This window comes from Trifolium pratense, linkage group LG4 (assembly GCF_020283565.1).
Source record: "Trifolium pratense cultivar HEN17-A07 linkage group LG4, ARS_RC_1.1, whole genome shotgun sequence".
NCBI lineage: Eukaryota > Viridiplantae > Streptophyta > Magnoliopsida > Fabales > Fabaceae > Trifolium > Trifolium pratense.
In genome coordinates this window covers 12,239,755-12,262,759 of record NC_060062.1, presented here as the reverse complement: position 1 = coordinate 12,262,759, position 23,005 = coordinate 12,239,755, and the positions used below count along the sequence as shown (strand labels likewise).

General features: G+C 33.9%; 3 protein-coding genes across 3 annotated transcripts; 1 reads left to right on the top strand and 2 right to left on the bottom strand.

Annotated features, from left to right (window-relative positions):
- Nucleotides 1-681: 681 nt before the first annotated feature.
- On the bottom strand, nt 682-6,322 carry LOC123921439 (putative disease resistance protein At3g14460). The gene is made up of 2 exons (XM_045973981.1): nt 5,230-6,322; nt 682-4,814 (listed from the first exon to the last, which is right to left on the bottom strand). The coding sequence occupies exons 1-2, from the start codon at nt 6,066-6,068 to the stop codon at nt 1,526-1,528; spliced, it is 4,128 nt and encodes a 1,375-aa protein (XP_045829937.1). The 5' UTR covers nt 6,069-6,322; the 3' UTR covers nt 682-1,525.
- A 1,017-nt stretch (nt 6,323-7,339) lies between these two features.
- On the bottom strand, nt 7,340-11,222 carry LOC123923423 (putative disease resistance RPP13-like protein 1). Its single transcript, XM_045976112.1, has one exon. The coding sequence runs from the start codon at nt 10,939-10,941 to the stop codon at nt 7,462-7,464; it is 3,480 nt and encodes a 1,159-aa protein (XP_045832068.1). The 5' UTR covers nt 10,942-11,222; the 3' UTR covers nt 7,340-7,461.
- Nucleotides 11,223-16,412: 5,190 nt separating this feature from the next.
- On the top strand, nt 16,413-17,087 carry LOC123924055 (agamous-like MADS-box protein AGL80). The gene has a single exon (XM_045976820.1). The coding sequence runs from the start codon at nt 16,469-16,471 to the stop codon at nt 16,952-16,954; it is 486 nt and encodes a 161-aa protein (XP_045832776.1). The 5' UTR covers nt 16,413-16,468; the 3' UTR covers nt 16,955-17,087.
- The last annotated feature ends 5,918 nt before the right edge of the window (nt 17,088-23,005 follow it).

Below are 23,005 nucleotides of genomic sequence, written 5' to 3'. Positions count from 1 at the left end.
ACACAAATATATACTCCTATATAAAAGGATAAATTTATAAATTGTATTTCATTCTATTTTTTAAATAAAATATTAGAAACAATAAACGTGTTACATACAACAATGTAGCAGTAAATATCATCACATCACCGTCTTCCACGACATGGATCATTTCTAATTTTTTTTCAAAGGTATCTCCGTCACACTAACAACATTACAACATGTTTTGTTTCTGTCATTGTAATCTTGTGTTAGCGTGCTTACTAACATATCTAAATACAATTTTATGATTTTGTCTTATTTTCGGAAAACAAATTTAATCAAATTTACCACAATATCTAAATACAATTTTACGATTTTGTTTTATTTTCGGAAAACAAATTTAATCAAATTTACCACAATATCCTTTATTTAAAGTAGTTATTATTATTTTATTTTTTTTAAAAAAAGGATTTTTAGTAAAGAGCAAGTAGGAGTAGAATTGCTAACTTACTTCCGGATATTTTTAAGTGGGTGTAAGTTACCAACTCCTATATATAGAAAGAGTGTTAGAATCAAACGACACTACCACTGTTCCGCCATTAAATATGTGTCAAGCTGTTTTTTTTTCCTTCTTATTAAAGCTTTTAAAAATTATTGTTTGACCCAACTTCTTACTTCTAAGGAAAAAGAAGAGGAAAAAAAGTTAGTTCAAACAATAGCTAAAAACAAGTTAAACACAAGGTGTACCTAACCAAAATAAATACAAGAAGTTTATCAAATAAAAACAAAAACAAAAGTTTAACATATAAAAATAAAGACATGTAATCACCATCTTAACCGAGGCACAACCCTAAACAAGCCAAAGAGTTCAACCACCACATATTCAAATCAAAATTAAAATCTTTTTTACGAGTCTTCAGCCACCAGCAAGCTATGATACAGATACACATATGCATTTTAAGAAGTTTTTTTTTAACGACACAATTGTCAAAATAAAAAAAAAAACTTTTTGTTTGACGGATCAGCCCGCCAACTCACTTGTCCGCCAATAAACGGGACGGATGTGATTTTAGACTCAGCCACCTAAGTTGGCCCGTCTTGTCTCGTCCTACTTTTAGACGGGTTTAAACAAGACTAGCCTAAATAGGGCGGGCTTGCCCGCTTCGCCACCCCTACTTTTTGTGAGACAGTACCTAACATAAAAACCAAATTAAATCACAGAGAACAAAGAAATTTTAATCAATTGTATAACATGTGATAATATTATGTACAATGCTCTCTAATATAACAATGTAAATCAAATGATGAAAATGTTGTTTACCATTATGCACAATCTAGGTGAACAAAATATGAATATATGATATGAAGAACAAGACCATATTTTTTTCTTTCTCTTTACTAAAATGACGACCAAAAAATAAAAAAATAGATTCTGAAGGAAGCTTAATCAGAAACTCATTTTATACTAAGAGTTGCTCACTATAACAAATGGTTAGAACCAAATTACACATGTACTGATTATTTAATCCACCAACCAGAATGCCTAGCTTAGGCACAGATCAGCTCAAGATAGTACTTGGCCATCAATTTGTATGTGCAGGATACAAGCCACCTTGTGCCATTCCTTTCCTATTTTGGGTTTAAGCCTTGGAGTCAACATTGGACATTCTTGGATACTGAATTGCTCTAAGGAGGAAGGAAACCCTTGTTCCGGCAAGGACCGTAGTATCTCACAACTATTAATTTCGAGTGTATGAAGTGCATTCAGGTGTTGAAAGCCATTGTAGTCAAGTTTCCGCAGACACTTTAATTTGCTGATGCGCAGAGAAATGATATTTCGAGGAAGTATTTTCTCGGCTGGAAAGGTTTCCATGCCTATGCATCCACCTTCAATCTCAAAATGAGTGAGAGATTCTAGATTTTCCAATCCCCAATTCTTTCGTGGTGTAAGTTTGTCGCAATGAGAAATGGAGAGTAGAGTTAAACTTGAAGGCAAGCCGCCAAGTGGAAATGATTCAATGAGTGGACATCTATGTATATATAATGACTTTAGAGATGTGAGAGAGTTCATAGAATTAGGCAATTTGGTAAGATTGTTGCTATTGGAAAGGAACATGGATGCTAGATTTGGTGTATGTAGTCCTTCATCTGGAAAAGATCGCAATCCTGTACAATCTCTAATTTCTATGGACTCGAGTGATGCTAGATCACAACTAAATTCACCTAATGATAAAAGATTGTGACAATCCCATATACAAAGAATTTTGAGTTTAGGGAACAAATTTAGGTTCAAGGTAGTGAGTGAATCACAACTATTCCCTATGAACAAATGCTGGAGAAAGGCAATCTTCTCTAATGATGGAACAAGTTCCAATGTTCTACACTTACGGATGTAAAGTGTTTCCAAAGAAGTAGGGTAAGGGAAGGATCTAAGAGAAGAACAACTGACCAGATATAGCTCTCGAAGAACAGGTAACCGACCTAGCAAGTCACTTGGAAGGACCTCTAATAATTCACATCCTTCAATTTTTAGGCTATGCAGATTGTGCGGCAATAACCTCAACTGCGATACAGTTGTAACTTTTAATATTTCAAAAGATGAGCGCTCATCATCAATATCTTGTGATCGACGATGGTCTTCAGCTGTTGTGGTGTTTGATGTATCAGCTTGTGTGGTCATTGGAATTTTATCTTTAGTCAATGAAGACTGTGGATCTGTTTGTTCTTTGATTCTAGAAATATCATCGGTTTCAACTTGATGACGGAGCACGCTAGGAGGTAATCTATTGCGCGGGAATTCAATTTCCATCCTTTCCTCATGAGCAATTTCTTCGATTTCACCTAAAGAAGAGCCAATAGTGTACTTATTGCTGGGAAAACCAGAATAAGATTGTGGGGTGATTTCCTGTACTTCTTCAGAAATTACAACATGTCGGCGCAATGATGCTTGAGAGTGAGTTTTAGCAACATTTCTCATCAATGCTTCATTACTGTCATGAACAAACACTTCACATGTATTCGAAACTTTTGGAAGTGGAGCAACAAGGTCATGGCATCCGGAAATCTCCAACTTCTGTAAAGAAGGAAGTTGTTTCGGTAAATTTCTCTCTAGCTTGGGACACCTTATAATATAAAGCTCAATGAGATAAGGGAATTCAACACCTTCAAATATATTCCATTCTGTCCATTCCAACATATCCCAAAACTGCAAAGTCTCTAAAGACTGAAATGGCTTATGCGAAGCACTCATAGTTCCGTAAAACTCATGGCCTATGGTACTAACTTTAGTGAAACCCTCAATAAAGAGATCTTTAAGAAGTGGAAGCTGACCAAGTGTTGGTAATGAGTCGCAATTTTTACAATGCCGGAGATCTACTAATTGTAATGACCAATAAGATGGATCACCTAACCAATTTGGGAATCTCACACCTCCGTAATATTCAACTGTTAGTCTTGTTAAGCCTCTATGTGGTTCTAGATTCTCAAGCACTTTCGTTTCATTTCCATTGACATCTTCGACATTTCCAAATTGAAGCATAAGATCATCTAGGCTCTTTTTCTCTTTCAGTTTGACATTTGAAGCATCCATAGCAAACGCCACATTTTTTAGCTTCGAAATGGTCAATGTTTTGAGATTGGAAAGACTCGATAAACCTTCAAGTCTTGTCTCTTTTTCAGATACAACGAAATCAGTCAATGTCCTAAGACTTGTCATTTTGTTCATTTGCAAAGGCATCTCTTGCACACCACTATCTCTGACATCAAGGCAACGCAAGTTTGTCAAATTGCATATTCTCGGAGGAAAACTCTTGAGAGAACTGCAGTTTGTCAACCTAAGTGTCTGCAAATTAAGGAGATTGCAAATGGAATCTGGAAGTGTCTGCAATGCAGTGTGAGAAAGGTCGAGGTAACAAAGATGACTTAATCTTCCAACTGAATTAGGCAAGTTGGTTATATCATAGTGAGACAAAGAGAGGGTTCGGAAGAATTGAGGATTCAACTGCAACGTAATATCCTCCAACACCGAAGGGCGGATATGGCTAGGAGCTCGCTCAAGAGGCAAACATACTGGCAAAATGGTTTTCAACAATTTTCCTTTTCTATACGAAAGTGATTCCGGGAAATCGTGTGTGGTTCTAGAATACGACAAATGATGATTATATGATTCTCCAAACACATAGGTAGCCAAATCATGAACCAGATTATGCATTGTAAAACTTATACCAGAAGCAAAAGGTTGCAAGAATGACCTCATCATTAGATAACCAAAATACTCATCACCAATGTCTTCCATGCTTTTGTGATTGGATTTGGAGTTTAAGTTCTGCAGAAAGCCTTGTGCCATCCACAAGAGAACCACCTCTTGCTGCTTGAATTCATAACCCTTTGGAAACAATGACAAATAGGCAAAGCAACGTTTAAGCTCCGCGGGAAGATCAAGGTAACAAAGCACAAGAAAAGCAGGAATTGGTAGATTCACATCACCTTCATCGATTAATTTGCTCCTCAATATATCAACCCATTCACTAAGATGTACCTTATCTTGCAACAAGCTCCCTATCATTTTTGCTGCCAAGGGAAGATTTCCCAATCTGTTGACTATTTCCTTTCCAACTGCAACTAGTTCTGGATACTCATTAAGATCCATTTGACCAAAAGCATGCACCAAAAAAATTGACCATGAATTCTCTGATGATAGCATACCTAAATGGATGGTATGATTAGCTTGTGGCACAAGCAATGAATCGTCATCAGGATTCAAGGTCAAGATTATGGCACTCCCTCCTGTTGCTGCTTCAAATAAAGAATCAACAAGCATGTTCCAATTCTTTGTTGCATCCTCATCTTCAATCCTATGTTACAAATCACATGATTAAAAAGATGAATATTCATTATATAGGAAAAATAAGCTTGAGAACTTGACAGAGCGAAAAAATCCTTATATTTCATATGGATTGATTAAAAGATAAAAGAATAACTTATACATCAGAACTTATATGATACACGCTTTTGTTGTAAGCACTTAATTACGTTGTTTATCCAAACAAGGTCTTAATGTGTATAATTTTTCTACGACTATTACTAAATTACTCTTTGCGTATAGATGCATTTCATTGCTCACTTCATATTCTATAACAAATTGGTAGTATTAATAAGGGATATATATGGAAAAAGAATAATAAATATATTGAAAATTTCCAAAGGGTCTTATATTCAGAGACAAAAAAATATTCAAAACCAATCTTAAAATTATGGACGGAGGAGTACCTGATATCATCCAACACGAGCAGAAATTTTTTCCCTTCAAAGCTTTCCTTCAACTTCTTACTCAGCTCATGTAAATCATTCCCCGGAACAAACTCCTCAGTGACTGCCTCAAGAATCTTCTTAGCTATAAAGCTAACTTTAGCTTTGTAAGGAACATTGACCCAAGCTCTAAGTTCAAAACACTCCCTCACCTTATGATTGAAGTAAATTACATCAGTAAAAGCAGTTTTACCAGCTCCACCTTTGGCTTCTATGTTAATCACTTTGACATGCTGTTCACTAGTTGTTGATAACAAGACTTCCAACATAGATTTTTCTTCTTGTTCTCTTCCATAGAAATAGTCTTTTGGATAGTTTCCATAGAAATAGTTATCCAAAACAATAGAACACGAAAACATACCGCGTAATGATTCCTTCCATGTAACACGTCGAGTTAAGCCAAGAACATCAGTCATTTTAACAAGATCTACTAACAAATTCATGATGTCGCAGATTTCAATTTTTAAGTCCGAGTTTGGCTTGATTACTTTCGAGAATACTCCAAACAAATTGGTATATGTGGTTGTGGTGGTTGTAACCTGCCACTGACATATAATCTCTTCTAAACTATAAACAGCATATTGTAATTTTTTAAGCCAGTCCTTTACCAATTGGACTTGGCCGGTTTTTGTAGCAAACTGCTTCTCTTCCGTGTCATCGATGAAAGTATCAAGCATCCGAAGTGTAGCGATGAGTTTACGCTGATATTTAGGTGGTTTTATGATGAATGGTTTGGAAGTGAGGAGGAGAAGGTTGTGTAATAGGTCATGAAGGAAAGTAGAGAGTAAGGCTCTCCCCATAGTTGAAATTTGAAACTTCAAAATTGCATATACAGCAGAGAGGAAAAAACTTGTGTTGTAAATTTGTTTCTTTTGTTTAGTTTTGAGATGATAGATGGAATTGGCAGTAGTTTGCTTGTGTGGTTGACTTTCTAAGTCATTATGGAGTATGTGATAGATTATCAACTAGGAATTTGATTACTGCTAAATGTTTACATTACCATTGCAATTAGTTTAGTTTCTTTTGTTGACTTTTCAAGAGTGATCAGATCCAAGAATTTCCTAGGCCAAAGAATATCCTAGCCTATAGCTTATATTTTTTTTCCAATTTTATCCTTGTCATCTTACTTGAAAAATATATATTAATTAAGCATATCTTTTTTAGGTCTTTTGATATTTATAAGATAGTTCGACCGCTAATTTTACCAAATTACTACAAATTCAATTAACTTTGTTTGATTGCTACAAGCTATAAGCAATACACTCATCCTCTATAAGCTACCTTATCAACTATTTGCTATTTCTTTTGAAACAAAGCCTTAGGAGCACCATTAAAAATGAGACAAACATTGGTTTGACCTAGACGACACCTACCTCTCTCGTCATTCGTCAATAAGAATCTAGATGCGACATACCAAAGATTGAGTTTTCATCTAATATGACACAATTGTTTCTAAGATTCTACCTATCATATAAAGAATATAACAATTTAAATTCTATATCAACTTGGTTGATTTACAACAAGTTCTAAATACTCTCAACAGATAGGATTTTAATCTAGATCTAACTTGGTAATTATTCTCTTGCTTTGTTATAATCAAAACATCAATAGTAAGTATTGCTTCTTAATCAATCTAATGAAACCTAAGAAAACTTATTGGTATCATTAGCAGAAGTAGACATGTTTTTCACGCATCGTTAAGTACTCAACCAAAGTGAAAACACACATAAAATAGATAATTTAATGTGCTTTTAAATATTTTTGAATAATCACAGTTTATAAATCCAGGGGGGATCATATTCAAATTTCCACCACTTTCAAATTTAGAAAAAGCTTGGAATCAAGGAAACACTAAATAAGAAAATCAAAAGATTATAGAAAAATCATGTGGTATGAAACTAAAGAATTAACACTTGCAATCCAAGAAAACTCAGATTCAGAAATCCAAATCCAATAGCATATTTTTCCTATTGTGGATAATACATCACAGGTTAATGAATGAGCTTTAAATTAGGGAGCTACAACATTTATTGATAGATAAAATCAGTAACACAAGTTAAAGGATCTTGTATACAGTATATAGTTTGCTTTCATTAAATTACTAAACTTTAATGTTATTACAATACAAATATATGTTGAATGTACACTGAAATATGGAGCAGATATTTGACATATCCAACAAATGCATGTGATCTAGTCTTCAATGATTCTGAAAGGTATGAGAGAAACCATACTCCAATATTGTCCAATATCCTTTTCACATAGCACTTTTAACAATGGACATGCTCTAATAGTAAGATGAGAAAGAGAGATAACTAGTTTGTCTAAAGGAAGAGATCCAAGATTAGCACAATCTTTAATCTTCAAACTTTTGAGAGATGTTAGGTATTGAACTCCTGTATGCTCCAATGAAGTAAGACTAGGAAGACCGCTGATACAAAGAGAAGTTAGTGATGTCATTGTTTGAAGACCCCATGAAATCTCAGATGAGAAATCGACACATTTGCTGATAGAAAGTGATTCTAGTTTGGGAGCATGGAATCCTCCTTCAGGAAATTGAGCCAGTTTCGAGCATTGCTTTAGTTTTAACTTTCGAAAACATGGGAGACTATTTGGAGCAGATGAAATAAACTCGAGGTTGCTACAATCTTGTATATGTAGATCTTCGAGCTTGTTGAAGAGTAATAACGGAAATGAGATGAGAGAATCACAACTACATTTTAAGTGTAATTTTTCAAGGGCGGAATAACATTGAGATTGTTGCATCGAACTTTCAGAGTGAAATAGTTGTAAATTTCTGCATTCGTAGATTTCAAGAGATCTTAGCGTACTTGGTAGACTATCCATGGAGATGTTGACGAGAGATGAGCAATTACTTATGACCATGAATTGAAGACATTTATTTCCCTGCATCATTTTCTCGGATAATGACGATAATGCATCGCAACCAGTTAACATTAATTCTCTCAATCGTGGAACGCATGGCATTGGATTTGTGAGAGCTTGACATGCAGTTATCACCAATTTATCCAAGGAAGGAAGGTGATCAGGTAACTTTGTAGTCAATTTAGGACATCTCTCTATGTAAAGTTCGCGCAGCGAAGGGAATTGTCCATTTTCTTCAAATCTGTTGGGTGACCATTCTTCCCAATTGGGCATGTCTTCAAACTTCAAAATTTTCAATAATTTGAACGACTCAATTCCATTTCCATAGAATTCTTGACCAACTTTTTGCAGGCTTTTCATATTTGATATACAAAGTTCTGTGAGGGAAGACAATTGTCCAAGCGACGGCAATGACTTGCAATTTTCACAATTAGCAAGATGTAGAAACACCATATTAGAGAATGAAGAGCTCCCTAACCAATTTGGCAATTTATTTCCGCCAAAATTTTGAATTTTAAGACTTTCCACATTCTTATGTGGCTCTAGCATGTCGAGGACATTAGTTTCACTCTCTTGGTCATGAGTTATAGTTGTCCACTTGAATTCTACTTCACGGAGATATTTCTTTCTCTTTAACCTGGCATCGGAAGCTTCTGTTGGATCGATAACATTCTGCAGGCCCCCGATCAAAAGTGCTCCATGGAGGTTTGAAAGCTCCCCTAACTCACTGATTTTCGATCCCCTTTTGTTGCCTATTACAAAACTTGTCAACACTTGAAGAGACTTCAATTTACCAAAATTTGCAGGCATTTGTGTCACGGTGCATCCACTAATATCAAGTTGGCGCAAGTTGACAAGGTTGGACATGTTTTCTGGTAACATAATGAGGCTACGACAACTTGACAACAACAATGTCTCCAAATTATACAAAGTGCTAATAGAATCAGGCAAACACTCAATTCCAGTGTAAGAAAGATCTAAATATCGCAAATGCAACAAGTTTCCAATTGAATCTGGCAACTTTGTAATTGGATAATGAGATAAAGAGAGCACACGCAAGCGTTTCAATTTTGGTAACAAAATAGAAACCATGCTAGTAATTGAAGAAGAGTAAACAAAATATGAGAATTTGAATGGTATGAAGGTCCTAAGCTGCTTAAATTCAGAGAAGATCTCGAACTTTTCAGGATCATCATATATGCCTTGTAAATAAGATAAATGGCGAACAATAATCGTCACTTTTCTAGGATTATTATCATCTAAGTTGTAATAGAATTCGCCTGCAACAAACTGTGCTACATCATGGATAAGGTCATGCATCATATAATGTGATATGTGGTATGTTGACCGATAAAAGAATGACCTAGATAGTAACTCTTGAAAGCATTCTTCTCCTACATCTTCCATTCTCTTCTTTGTTTTTTGTGGTGGTAGGATACCTTCCGCCATCCATAAATAGATCAAGTTCTGTTTTTGTATTTCAAAACCTTTCGGAAATATGGAACAATAACTAAAACATCGCTTTAAATGAGAAGGTAGATGACTATAACTCAATCTTAAAGCAGGAAGAATGCTACACTTATCACTTGGTAACTCCCATATCCTACTATAACATACACATTTCCATTTCTCTTCATCTACTTTAGTACGTAAGAGACTCCCTAGTGCTTTTGCGGCTAGAGGGAGACCGTTGCACTTTTTCACTATTTTTTGGCCAATTTGAGCCAAGATAGGAAGCTCATCATTCGGGTTCCCTGATTTGAATGCATGACTTGCGAATAACTTCCAAGTATCATCATGAGATAAAAGCGAGAGAGAATGAGTTAAATCAGCACGAATCAACGTAGCAACACTTTGACTACGTGTGGTGACAATGATTCTACTCCCATAGTTTCCCGATAAAAAGGGTCTTTGCAGGATGTCCCAGTCTAGAAAGTTCTCATTTTGAAAACCATCTAAAACAAGTAGAAACCGTTTTCTCGCCAATCTAACCTTAAGTTTGATTTGGAGTATATTCAAGTCTGAGATATTAGAATGCGACAAAGTAAAAGACTCGAAAACTTTTTTGGTCATTTCATACACATTTGAAGTGTCTGAAACAAATGCCCATGATCTAGATTGAAAATGGTTTCTCACCCGTTCGTCATTGTACAAAATTTGAGCAAGAGTAGTCTTACCTATCCCTCCCATCCCAACAATCGCAACAACCGGCACCCCCTCTCCACTGGAATCTCCTGCTAACAAAAAGTCAATAATCTTCTCCCTATCACCATCTCTACCATACACACGATGTTCATTGACCAAAGAAGTCGTAGCTGAACCGAACGATAGTGATTTACCTACACCTCCTTCCTTAAGACCAAGAATATTTTTATGCTCTAATATAGACTTCAACCTCTCAACTATCCTACCAATTTTTGATTGAACTCTTTCGGAAAAAGGATTAAGAGAAGAAGCATAATCTTTTACCTGATTTAAGGTTGTCTGAAACCTAGGATCCATCTTGTCTTGTATGGCTTTGGTGGCAATCTCATCCAAGACATCATCAGCATCATAAGCAACATTCTTAAGCCTATCAACCCACTCCTTCACCAATGGATCAACAAACTGTTTCTCCTCAGCATCATTAAGAACTGTAATGACAGATAGTAAAAGCATCTTCAACTTCTCTAGAAGTGCCTCATCAAGATGGTTTCCTCGAAAGAAATCTACGAGATCAGGATTAGCTATCCTATCCAATAGTACTTGCAAGATAGCAGAGATAAATGAACTTAGCATATCAACCATGATTCTATAATGATTGGTGTGTCAGTGTTTCTTTGTTGAGACACAGGAAAAGGCTATACATTGTATAGACTTGAGAGTAGTTGACTTAGACTTTGGGATAGTAGTTGACTTAGGAAGTTTCTTATGACTTGTAATGAAGGAAATAGTTAAGTAAAGTAGGACTTATCAACCAACTTGGTTAGTTGGGTCCAAGTTTTACAATTCAACGAAATATAGCAGTAGTATTTTCTGGATACCCTTCAATTGGCTTCTTCTTATATATGTGTTCTACACTCACTTGGTTTGTTGAAGTCCAAGTTTTAAAAAATCCAGAGATGTAAGTAGCAGTAGGAAAGAGGCGTAAGTGTATTTTTTATTTATTTTTTTTTATAAATTTCTAGGGGAGCTATATTTTTACTCATATATTAAGACGCATGCCTATTTTTTATAGTAGTAATTTTTACGGGGACTTATATTTCTACTTATGTATTAATACGTGTGTCTATTTTATATAATTTCTATGCGGAAATTAATATCCTTAAAAATTTGAATGAATGTAGGAACGGATGTAGTAATCTATGGGGGCCTATTTTTTATTTTTTTTATTTACAATCAACTGGAGATTGAACTCATGACCTATGCGTACTACTCAAACCCCTCACCACTAGATCAAACCTAGTAGCTTATCAGACCTATTTTTTACTCAAATACTATTATGTGTATCTATATTTTATATTTTATAATTTCAATAGAGGCTTATATTTTTACTCATATATTAATGTGTGTCTAATTTTTATGAAAAATACTTATATGGTCACCACTATTTAGATCCATTATTTGATTACACTTGCATAAAATCAAAGAAAGAGGCGCCTATGAATTTTTTGACTGACCCACAAGAAGGGAGATCGACGCTTAGACCCACAGATGTTCTAGTGTACGGTTGGACAGGAGGGAAGCATGCTTGTGTGGACTTGACTGGTGTTTCTCCACTTGTGGGATTGAGACCATGGGATTTTATTGTGGGACAAGCAACCCTTAAAGCCGCTTCAAGCAAAGTGGCCAAACATGAGAAAGCGTGTTCTAACAATCAACACGCTTTTATATCATTCGCGTTTGACACTTTTGTCTTCCTAACACCAGATACTGCTGATCTTTTAAAATGAGTTCAAAGGATCATGCATAGCATTATTGTCTCTCCTAGGTCTATGGATGTGTAATTTTCAAAAGGATTGGCTTTGCCATCCAAAAAGAATTAGCGGCGCAACTTGTTGCCCGTTTACCTTGTTGGGTACGAGGGGCAGCCGGGGGGATCATCCACATTGGGCTCAAGAACAACTCTACATGTGAGTTGGACACCACACTCTTATACCCAAAACCTTAAGGTGTTAGGTTTATGGGTCCTCTCACTTATAAAGTGTTCAACCTCCACTTTTCTAAGCAATGTGAGACTTAACCACACACACTTGCCACAAAAATCTTCCCCTCAAGTGTGAATCCATCCATTCTTGGATATGGTCCCCCTCAAGCGGAAGCTTTCTTCACTTTAGAATATATGGATGTGTAGCTCATGTTCACATACCAGATGCTCAGAGAAAGAAATTGGATGGAAAAAGTATCAAATGAATTCATCTTGGTGTTAGTGAGGAGCCCAAAGCATACAAACTGTATAATCCAAGTGAGAAAAGGATATTGTCAGTAGAGATGTTGTGTTTGAAGAAAATAAATGCTGGAATTGGAACAAGAAGGATGAAGCAAAAATTGTTGATCAAGTTAGTGATAGTGAGGACAACAATGATATTGAAGTGGAAAATGAAGATGGAAATCACAATGATACTAATGTTGCTGAGTTGAATGAAGAGAATTTGAATGAGAATCACTCAAATGCTAGTGAGAATGAAAATCATGACAGTGATATGGACCTTGGAAATAATAGTGATGAATCAAATCAACTCTCACCTAGACCAAGAAGGCCTCCAGGATATATCGGTGACTATGTGACTGAACTAAAGAAATAAATAACATTGATCAATTGCAAAACCTTGCAATAGCTATGTTCAGTACAAGTGAAGATCCCACCACTTATGAAGAAGCAGCAAAGTTAAAAATTTGGAGAGAAGCAATGGAGTCAGAAATAAATGCTATTGAATCCAATGATACTTGGCATCTGACTACTCTTCCACAAGGGGCAAAGGCGAGTTAAGTGGATATTCAAAACCAAATATAATGAGAAGGGCAAGGTAGAAAAGAATAAAGCCAGACTACAGTGGCCAAAGAGTATTCACATAAACATGGAGTTGATTATGGAGAAGATTATGCTCCTGTAGCAAGATGACATACAATAAGAACCATTGTATGTTTTGCTGCTTATGAGAAGTGGTATGTGTATCAACTTGATGTCAAAAGTGTCTTCCTTCATGAAGAATTAATGGAAGATGTATATGTGATGCAACCATTGGGATATCAGAAGGGAAAGGGTGATCAAGTTTACAAACTCAAAAAAGCTCTCTATGGTTTAAAGCAGGCCCTCAGAGCATGGTATAGTAAGATAGAGTCTTACTTTGTTTGTAAAGCAAGGCAACAATCAGAAGATTTTAATAGTAAGCATCTATGTAGATGATTTTATCTACACTGGAAATGATACTTCAATGATGAATGAGTTCCTAGCATCTATGAAAGACAAGTTAATGAAGTATTTCTTGGTAAAATGACAGATCTTGATAAAATGCAGTATTTCTTGGGAGTAGAAGTTAATCAGAGTAAACAAGGGATCTTCATACATCAACAAAAATATGCTGCTGAATTTCTAAAGAGATTTGGAATGGAAGATTGCAATAAGGTTTGCAGTCCCATTGTCACTGAATGTAAGCTGATAAAGGATGAAAATGGTAGAGTTGTTGATACTACTACATACAAGAAAATGATAGGATGCTTGATGTATCTCTTAGCTACTAGGCATGACTTGACCTTTTGCAGATTGTTTAGCTGCTAGATACATGGAAAGATCCATTGAAATGCATGTAGCATTGGTTAAAAGAATAATGAGATACTTGAAAGGGACACTGAAGTTTGGAATGTTGTACAAATGCAAGGGAAATAATGATTTGACTGTAAAAGGATGGAGTGACTCTGACTATGCAGGAGATCATGATAATAGAAAGAAAACCTTAGGCTATGTATTCACTTTGGATGGAAGTGCCATCTGTTGCTCATCAAAGAAGCGGCCCATAGTTATTCTATCAACAACTGAAGCTGAGTTTGTATCTGCAGCTTCTTGTGCCGATCAATGTTTATGGTTGAAGAGCATACTGGATCACTTGCTCATCAAGCAACCTGGCTGCATTGTTATCAACTTTGATAACAGTTCCTCTATCAAATTGTCTAAAAATCCTATCATGCATGGTAGGTGTAAGCATATCGATGTGAGATATCACTTTCTCAAGGATCTAAGCAAGGATGGAATAGTTTAGCTGCAATACTGCAAGTCACAGGAACAGTTAGCAGATATTATGACAAAGGCCCTAAAGTTTGAAAGTTTCTGCAAATTAAGGGGGGGAATTGGAATGAGTGACTCTCCTAGTTGAATGCAGTTTGTGTTGAGTTTGTATCTTACAGTTTTTGTGTTTGTATCTTACAGTTTTTGTGCTCATGACCGCGCATGTAGCCTATGTGTTTGTCTCTATGTTGTCTTGTGTTCTGTAAGCTTAAGTTGATTATTCAATGAAAGATCAGCTTAAGAGAGGGTATGTTAGGATGTGTTTTACTTTGGGCCTAGTTAGTTTGGGCTTAGTTGGTTATGGCCCATTGTCGCATTTGTTGTAAGCTTGTATAAGGCACTTGACATTATGATTATTAAGCATTGGATCATTGTTACCAACATGCATTTCACTCATGTGTAATTATTTTGGAAATATATATACAAAATATTTTATATTAAAAAAAAATTACGTAAAAATATATATTGTTTTATTATTTCAAAAATATATATTATTTAATTATTTTCTTATTCAACTCTTTATCAAACATATGTGAATCATCAAATGAGGTGATCAAATGTTGGTGACCATGCAAGTATACTAGGGATTACATCAAGATTGATGAATCTTATGGTATGTGAATATAGTTTCAGTTTTGTCGGAGTTAGACAATCAATTAACAATTAAAAAGGTTCAAACTAAATTTGAAACCCAATATAATTGGTGGAAAATATGAGGTGAGTTAAGTCCAACATTATTTAAAAAATTGAAGGTTAAATAATTTATAAGTGAAAGTACATTTAAACCTATAGGTCATGTTTAAAATGGGTGGGACCTGGATTGCCTTTATGTAATCACAGCACACAGTTCCACGCAGTTTCAAATCATAGTCATTGATCAGAGTTGGACGGTTTGGATTGATGCAGTTATAAAATTGTTATAAACAATCTCAGCCACACATTTTAGATCAAACGATCCGGATCTAAAACTGTGTGAAAACTATATCATTTTCAATAGCATTAAATCCAATTCCAAATGGGTGGCTGTTAATTAGATCTAGTTTATTTTTTCATTAGATCGATAAAATTTAAATTATATATATATATATATATATATATATATATATATATATATATATATATATATATATATATATATATTTGATATAGGTCAGATAAACCCATCAATATGAAGTTGGAAATTTATAATAAATTTTTAACTTATAATCTATCAATTGTACGTGGTAGTATTTTGGACTAGATCTAATCATTTGTGAAAATTGGAACTGGTGATGCAAAAGTTGATTTACTTTCATATACATAGATCTTTTCGAAAAATGAATCATGGATTCTTGCTTAAATGATCAATCTAACAACTTTAGTGGTTTGTTCCGGTAGTAGAAAGATAGGTTTTAAATTCGAAAAATTATGAGTTTGAGTCTAGTTAATTTTTTATTTTTTTTAAGGAGAGTCTAGCTAATATTTTTTTGAGTGAGGTAAATGTAAATACATTAGTATTTGTAAGTTTTTTTTTTTTTTGGTCAAGCTTTGTAAGTGTTCTTTGAACATTAAATTGCCTCACCCTAATGAATTAGTAAAATGCGCTTAATAAAAGTCACTTTTTTTCCCTGAACAAAATCAATAAAAAATGGTTATTTAAAATATGTTTGCAAACATTTTTATGTATAAATAAAATTAAAAAAATTATGTAAAAGGTTTTTAATTTTTAGTCAAAAGAAAGATTTTTTTTTTATAAGCAGTCAAAAGAAAGATTTAATTTTTTTATACAAGTACTTTTATAATTTTAACTTTCCATTTATATACATTGACTATAATTTTTTTGAACAATACATTGAACCGTTTCTTTTTTTTGGTTAAGTAACCGTTTCTTTTTGAAAATACAGTCAACATAATTAATTTTTTAACCTTTTTTGTAGTTGGTCAAACAATTAAAAAAATCTACATTAAAAACCAAGGTCATTATAAAATCCCACAAGGCATTGGAAAAAAAAACAAACAAACACTATTTTGATAGCTTGCTTCTTTGTTTGCAATTAGCTAGGTTGTAAGGCCATGACTAGGAGGAAGGTTAAACTTGCCTTTATCTCCAGTAATTCGGCAAGGAAGGCAAGCTATAACAAAAGAAAGAGGGGCATCATCAAGAAGGTGAGAGAACTCACCGTTCTTTGTGATGTTCCGGGATGTATTATAATTTCAAATCCTTTTAATTCTGATGAAACAGCGGTGTTTCCAGATCGAGAGGGAGCTATGCAGGTGATTGAGAGATATCGTAATACAGCTATGAAGGACGAGTCAAAAAATGTTAACCAACAGAGCTTCCTCTTGCAGAGGATTACTAAAGGCAGAGAGAAACTTGAAAGGCTGAGACATGACAATCATGAGAAGGAGACGGGCATTCGTATGCTTGACTGCATTCAAAACAATAAGTTGCCTGATAATTTATCCATTCCGGATCTTCATGATTTGGATAAGATAGTTGAGAAAAATCTGAAAGAGATTGAGAACAAGCTTGTTCAGCTCAATTTATCTAATAATTAATGTTGTCTTAATGTTGTTATGGTGATTTTTATGTTATGTCTGTCGAATTTTTAATTTATGTTTTGAAAAGCATTGCTTTTGTCGTTAAGTTTATCTGAATAAATCTCATGGATATGAATAAAATTTGTTATAATCTTTGTCTTTCTAATTCTCTCTCAAAACCTTGCTTGCATTTGGTACTTAAAAAAATTGCAATTTTAATGCTACAATCATAACATCTTGATGAAAAATATAAGCATGCTATGCTACTATCAATTCAAATTTTTGTGAGAATTAGAATTAAGATAAAATTGCAATTTTAATGCTAGAATTAAACAACAATAATTATTTGCTAGGCTTTATTGTGAATATTGTGTACTCTAGTAGTCATTTAACTTCAAGGCAACAAATCTATACAATATGGTTATGATATTTGTCACAAAATGAGATGTGAAGTCTAACTTTAAAATACTTGATTTTTTGTGTAACTTTTTTGTTAATAAAAATTGAGATGTGCACCACCAAGTGAAATCTTTTACACAAAATAATGTCATTTTTCTTTGCCATATGACTCTATATATCTGATTATAAATTAGAATATTCTAATTGAAGTGTTGGCCGTTATGAATTATGATTATGAAGGATTAGGAAGATCGTACCACATACACATCATTCTGAAAAACTTCCATCAAATGTTCATTATCCTTTGGTTACAAGGAGAAAAATAAATGTAAAATATTAAAAATTAAAACGAAGATTGAATAGTGTTGTAATTTTCACCCTTGACTATAAGTTAAACATGCAATAAAATTTAACAATAAATGTCCGATTGGATTTCTTTTTTTTTTTTTTTGGTAGAAAATGTCCGATTGGATTTTATCATATCATATACAAATTAAATTATACGTAGTAAAATTTATATAAACAATGTTTTTAATACAAGTATTCTTAATTTCATATGTTTCCCATTTATTATTAATTTAATTTTTATTTACTCTGAATTTTTGTTTTTGGGGTTCAATACTCTGAAAATTTAACTGTTGCATTATATTGACTTAATTGCATATTTAGTCTCTTATATTTATTTTAGGTTTAAAAACATTTTAAGCATGATCCGTTATATGTTACTAAATCAATATACTATAGTATTACTATACTATAAAATAAAAAGGACCGCAAATATTACTGTAGAAAAAATAGAAAAAAAATATATTTTTTATACAATTCCTGTGTAGAATGATAACTTATCACTTTATTACTAGGTTGCAATTTTGTGCACTTGCAAAGCCACCATCACCCAACACTCATCATCTCATTAAACAAAACCAAAACTTTCAGCACATACAATTTCAAATCCAAGTTTGTAGATATTTTGGGTGTTAGTTTTTACGTTTTGTTTGGTAAAAATAGCAAATGGTTGACAAGCTATCTAATATCTTATAGTTTATAGCTTATAGTTCATTGTTATTTTTTACACACATCATAAAATACAAATTTTGGATAAACTACTATCTCACATTAGACACCTCTCTTCTACGTCAGTGTGTGATTTTTGAATGGTTTTGATATATGTATCGGTTTTATTTTATTGCTTTTTTATTTTCTAGATTTCTAAAAATAACCGTATGTAATTTTTATAAGCAAATTATGCTAGCCATGAGAATGTCCACCTGTGCGAAGCACGGGTCTTAGCCTAGTTAGTTGACATGGAAGAGAATGATGTTTATGCGACCAATGGGGTCGATTTGTTCATGTAGGATTCATCTCATGGGAGGCTCAATATTTTGAAATGAAAGAAGAATGTATGTCTTTTAAAGAAGTAATTTGTGATGTGGTGAATTTTTAAAAATAAATTGTTGTTGATGCTATTTATTTTAATATCTCATATTAGGTCTTTATTGATAGTTTGTAACTTTAGATTAAGTTTGTCAAGTCAACCAATCGTTAGGTGATTGACGCTTAACTTGGTAAAGAGGACCGCGGTTCGATTCCCAGCAAATGCGATGAGGAGGGGTTGGAACCACTTGATACCAGAACTGACCCCCGAACCAGATTAAACTTGTGGTGAAAGCAAAAAAAAATGTTTGTCAAGTCTTTCTTTAGTAAGACGAACTATTCTATGTCTAATTGTTATATTTTTTATTCGATTCCTCTTTATATTGTAACAATTTGATTAATAAAATAAATTAAGTTGAATTAAAGATCAGTTTGGAATAACTTGTTATAAAGTAGAACAAGAAAATAAAAAAATATTTATGTATTATTATAAATTTTTCAAGATAATTTATAAAAAATAGGTTATAATTCCAATAAGATATACAATGATTAAATAAGATATGATAATTCCAATAATGTAATGTATATGAAAAAAGTTGAGTAACATTAAACGATAGTTCAACAATAATTTTGGATAAATATTCATACAAAGAAAATTATGTTATATTACGGAAGACTTCCTTATAGACCACATTTGAAGTCTTAGTCGTATCTTCACCGTCGTCATCGATGATCAATATTTTTAATCATTTTCTAGAAGTAACTCTTGAAATTGCAACATACAACTGACCATGTGAAAACACTGGCGACGGAAGATATATCCCAACATGCATTAAAGATTGTCCTTGACTCTTATTAAAAGTCATCGCAAAATAAATTATTATAGGAAATTGTCTCCGTTGAAATTTAAAAGAAATTCTCACGTCAGATGGTGTCAGAGAAAATCTAGGTATGAAAACCCGATCACCAATATTACTTCCTGAAATAAATTTTCCTTCAAGAGCACGTTTTCCCAATCTCGTAATAATAAGTCTTGTTCCATTGCATAATCCTAATAGATGATCAACACTACAACTCTCTCTCCCTCGTCTCCAAACAATTTCTCTCCATCACCAACCGTCTTCGATCCTCTCTCACTATCAAATCCAATCTAACAACGGAACAAGCTCTCAATCTCATTCCAAGATTCCCCAAACTCACCTCCCTCAACTTCTCTGGCCGTCGCGACCTCGATTACATTCTCCCCCGACTCTCTACTTTCCCATTTAGACTCACTTCACTCAAACTCGACAAAATATCCACCATTCCTGCTTCTGGCTTACTAGCTTTCTCTATAACTTCAACTTTAAACTCCTTCACATGTTCCCAGTTCCCACACTAATTTTCTCCATTCAACTCACATGTTCCTCGTTGGCAATTGTTTCGCTGAGTTGCAGCGCATTGATTTGAGTCATTGCAAAGACATATATCCAGACAGTCTCCATCTTCTTTTCAAGGGATGTCGTGAAAATATTACACATTTGAACTTAACTGATTGTTCTATTTTCACTGAAGATATAATCATGAACTTTCAAGTTCCTAAATTAAAGGTTTTGAATTTGTCACGTTCATCCGTTGACGATAAAACACTCTATGTTATTACAAAGAGTTGTACTGGGATTTTGAAACTCTCACTCAAACATTGTCATGCTGTCGGATACAAGGGAGTCAAGCGTGTGCTACGAAATTGCAAACAACTCAGAGAGATCAATTTGAAACATTGTCCTAGACTAGTACTTCATGTTAATGTTGACTCAATGCTATTATTAAGGCCATCATTGAGAAAGATAAAGCTTCCATCTGGTGCGGCTTGGGTAGCAGCTCCATTGGTTTCAACTAAGAGCTAAACCAGTAGTTCATGTTAATGTTGACTCAATATGCATGTCTTGTTTGTTGCTCTTTCTGCTGATACTTCTAATTGCAGCTCTCTCTCTCTCTCTCTCTCTCTCTCTCTCTCTCAGTAGCAACAACACCCTACAGTACTGAGACCAAAACTTGTGACTTCCTCATCATGTACTTCATTTTGTCTGACTTACATTTTAGTATTCTGGATTGGGATTGGGAGGGTTGTGTCCTCTTTCTTTTCCTTGCTTGTACTTTGTTATTATTTTCAGTTTCATAAATAAAATCAGTTTATCAGTTTCATAAACTGTATTTTTATTTCAACAACTATACAAAATTGCACCTAAGTTTTTGTACATAAGATTATAATGGCCAAATTGCACACTTAGTAGTAGTAGTAGTAGTAGTAAAAGACTAAGACAAGATTAATGCAGGCCTAGAAACTAAACATGATATTTAATTAGTCAAAAAAAAAAAAAATTAGGCCAACAAAAGATGATTATGATTTACACACGCCCCAAGCAAAGCCCTGCACGACCAAGAACATCAACCATACAACCATAATACTTAAGCATAGGTTCAATTCCAAACTCATTTTTCATGCTTTCAAACACCCGCCATCCATCATGACTAGAAGCCTATAAATGACATCCCGTCAGGCGTCAAATCCAGACTCCTACATGTCATACAACGCTTTCAAAGCCTCCCTACTACGTCCATGAACAGCAAGCCCAATAATCAATGCAGTCCACACGTAACTACATTTTTATTTGGCATTTCATCAAACACCTTGACAAAATGATCAATAGACCCATATCTAGAATACATATTAATAAGAGCAGTACCCAATGGAACAGTAATGGAACATTAATAGTATGGTAGTAGCTGCATAAAGGACTAATAACATTACTATACACTTTGCTCTACATGACAGGATCACATTGCATACCATATACTGTAAGAAAAAATATTTGGAAAATAAGTAATTATACTTTTTAAAATCTACAAAAATACATTTCGCTAATTTGGTGTTATTATTCTAAAAAGACAGTTAAAAAGGAACGGAGGGAGTAACATTTTGGATACTCAAGGAGAAAGACGTGATTGAATGTGTTGCTTTGAAACATATGTACGGGACAACCTGAATTTTTGCAAATTTAGAACTCTGTACTAAATGAAGATATACTATTTTTATTTCAGTTAACTTTAGCATTTCAACTTTTCGTCAAAAAAAAAAGAAGCATTTAAACTCATTTAGAAATGCAGATAATTATCTTACAGAGGCAAAATCCTTATATGATTTTGTTATGTAATAAAAGCTCAATATCTTTTCTAATCATTAACTTTGACTTTGCAATGTTGTTGTTAGTGAACAAGTTAATTGCATCTTGGCATATAAAAACAACAAGAACAGGTTGCCAAAACAACAAGAACATAGCATTGGTTTGGTCAGCCATCAAGTTGAAGTTGATATTCCTATTTCCTAGCATCAAACAAGAAACATACCAAAAATCTTCATTGGTTAAGGTTGACATTACAGTCAATACAAAAATTAATGTTCTTACTAATGCACCTGACACGAAAACAACTCACATAAGGGAAGAAACTCCGACCATCCAAAATTCCGATGATGAAGTATTCTTTGAAACATTAAACATTTCTAATGCATCACAATTGTTGTCTTTGCCGCGCAACTTGCAAAGCCTAACAATTAAGGGATGTGAATCATTAGATGTGTTGCAGCACTTGCCTAAGCAGGGCCTTCCTTCCACCGTAGATTATCTCCATATCAATCAATGCCCAATGTTGACTCCAACACTTAAACCCAAGACAGGAGAGTATTGGCGCATGGTGGCTTGCATCGAATATATAGAAATTGATAATCACAGAGTTCGGGAATCTTCTTATGGATATTAGTTTGGGTTTTGGTACTAAAACACCAAAACTAGGCCAAAAGTAATTGTTACTTATGTATTATGTTATGTTTTTTTTCCCTGTGATTCTGACATTAAATGAAGAATTGATTACTCTAAAGTTCATTTTCTCTACACAACTATATTAGCTTATGACAGTATTTTGTGCATTACCTCGCTACTATACCTCTGTTCATTTTCCTAAAGTTCACTTCACTATTCAATGTGTGCTTTGACACACAACACAACAGTATATAAATAATTCTATCTTGCAAAGGTGAAGATAAGCGGGAAACTTAAGACTGTATGCAAGGGTATGTTCTTAGAGTGACTTTTTACTACAAAAGTTTTAGTTTTCTTGTGTTTTCATATTTTCCATGTTATTCTTGTTTATGTTATTCTTGTTTATAAACATGTATAATTCTTTGCTTATAAGTATATGTGATCTGCTATGGCATTCTGATTGGAGAAGGGGTGTAGAGTGCATTTTGAATTTCTTATA

Bases quoted from the DNA above. Each gene is read 5' to 3' on its own strand.
- LOC123924055 (XM_045976820.1), top strand. From the start codon at position 16,469: ATGACTAGGAGGAAGGTTAAACTTGCCTTTATCTCCAGTAATTCGGCA.
- LOC123921439 (XM_045973981.1), bottom strand. From the start codon at position 6,068: ATGGGGAGAGCCTTACTCTCTACTTTCCTTCATGACCTATTACACAAC. The intron at 4,815-5,229 runs GTACTCCTCCGT...TTTGTAACATAG, and splicing joins CTCGTGTTGGATGATATCAG to GATTGAAGATGAGGATGCAA.
- LOC123923423 (XM_045976112.1), bottom strand. From the start codon at position 10,941: ATGGTTGATATGCTAAGTTCATTTATCTCTGCTATCTTGCAAGTACTA.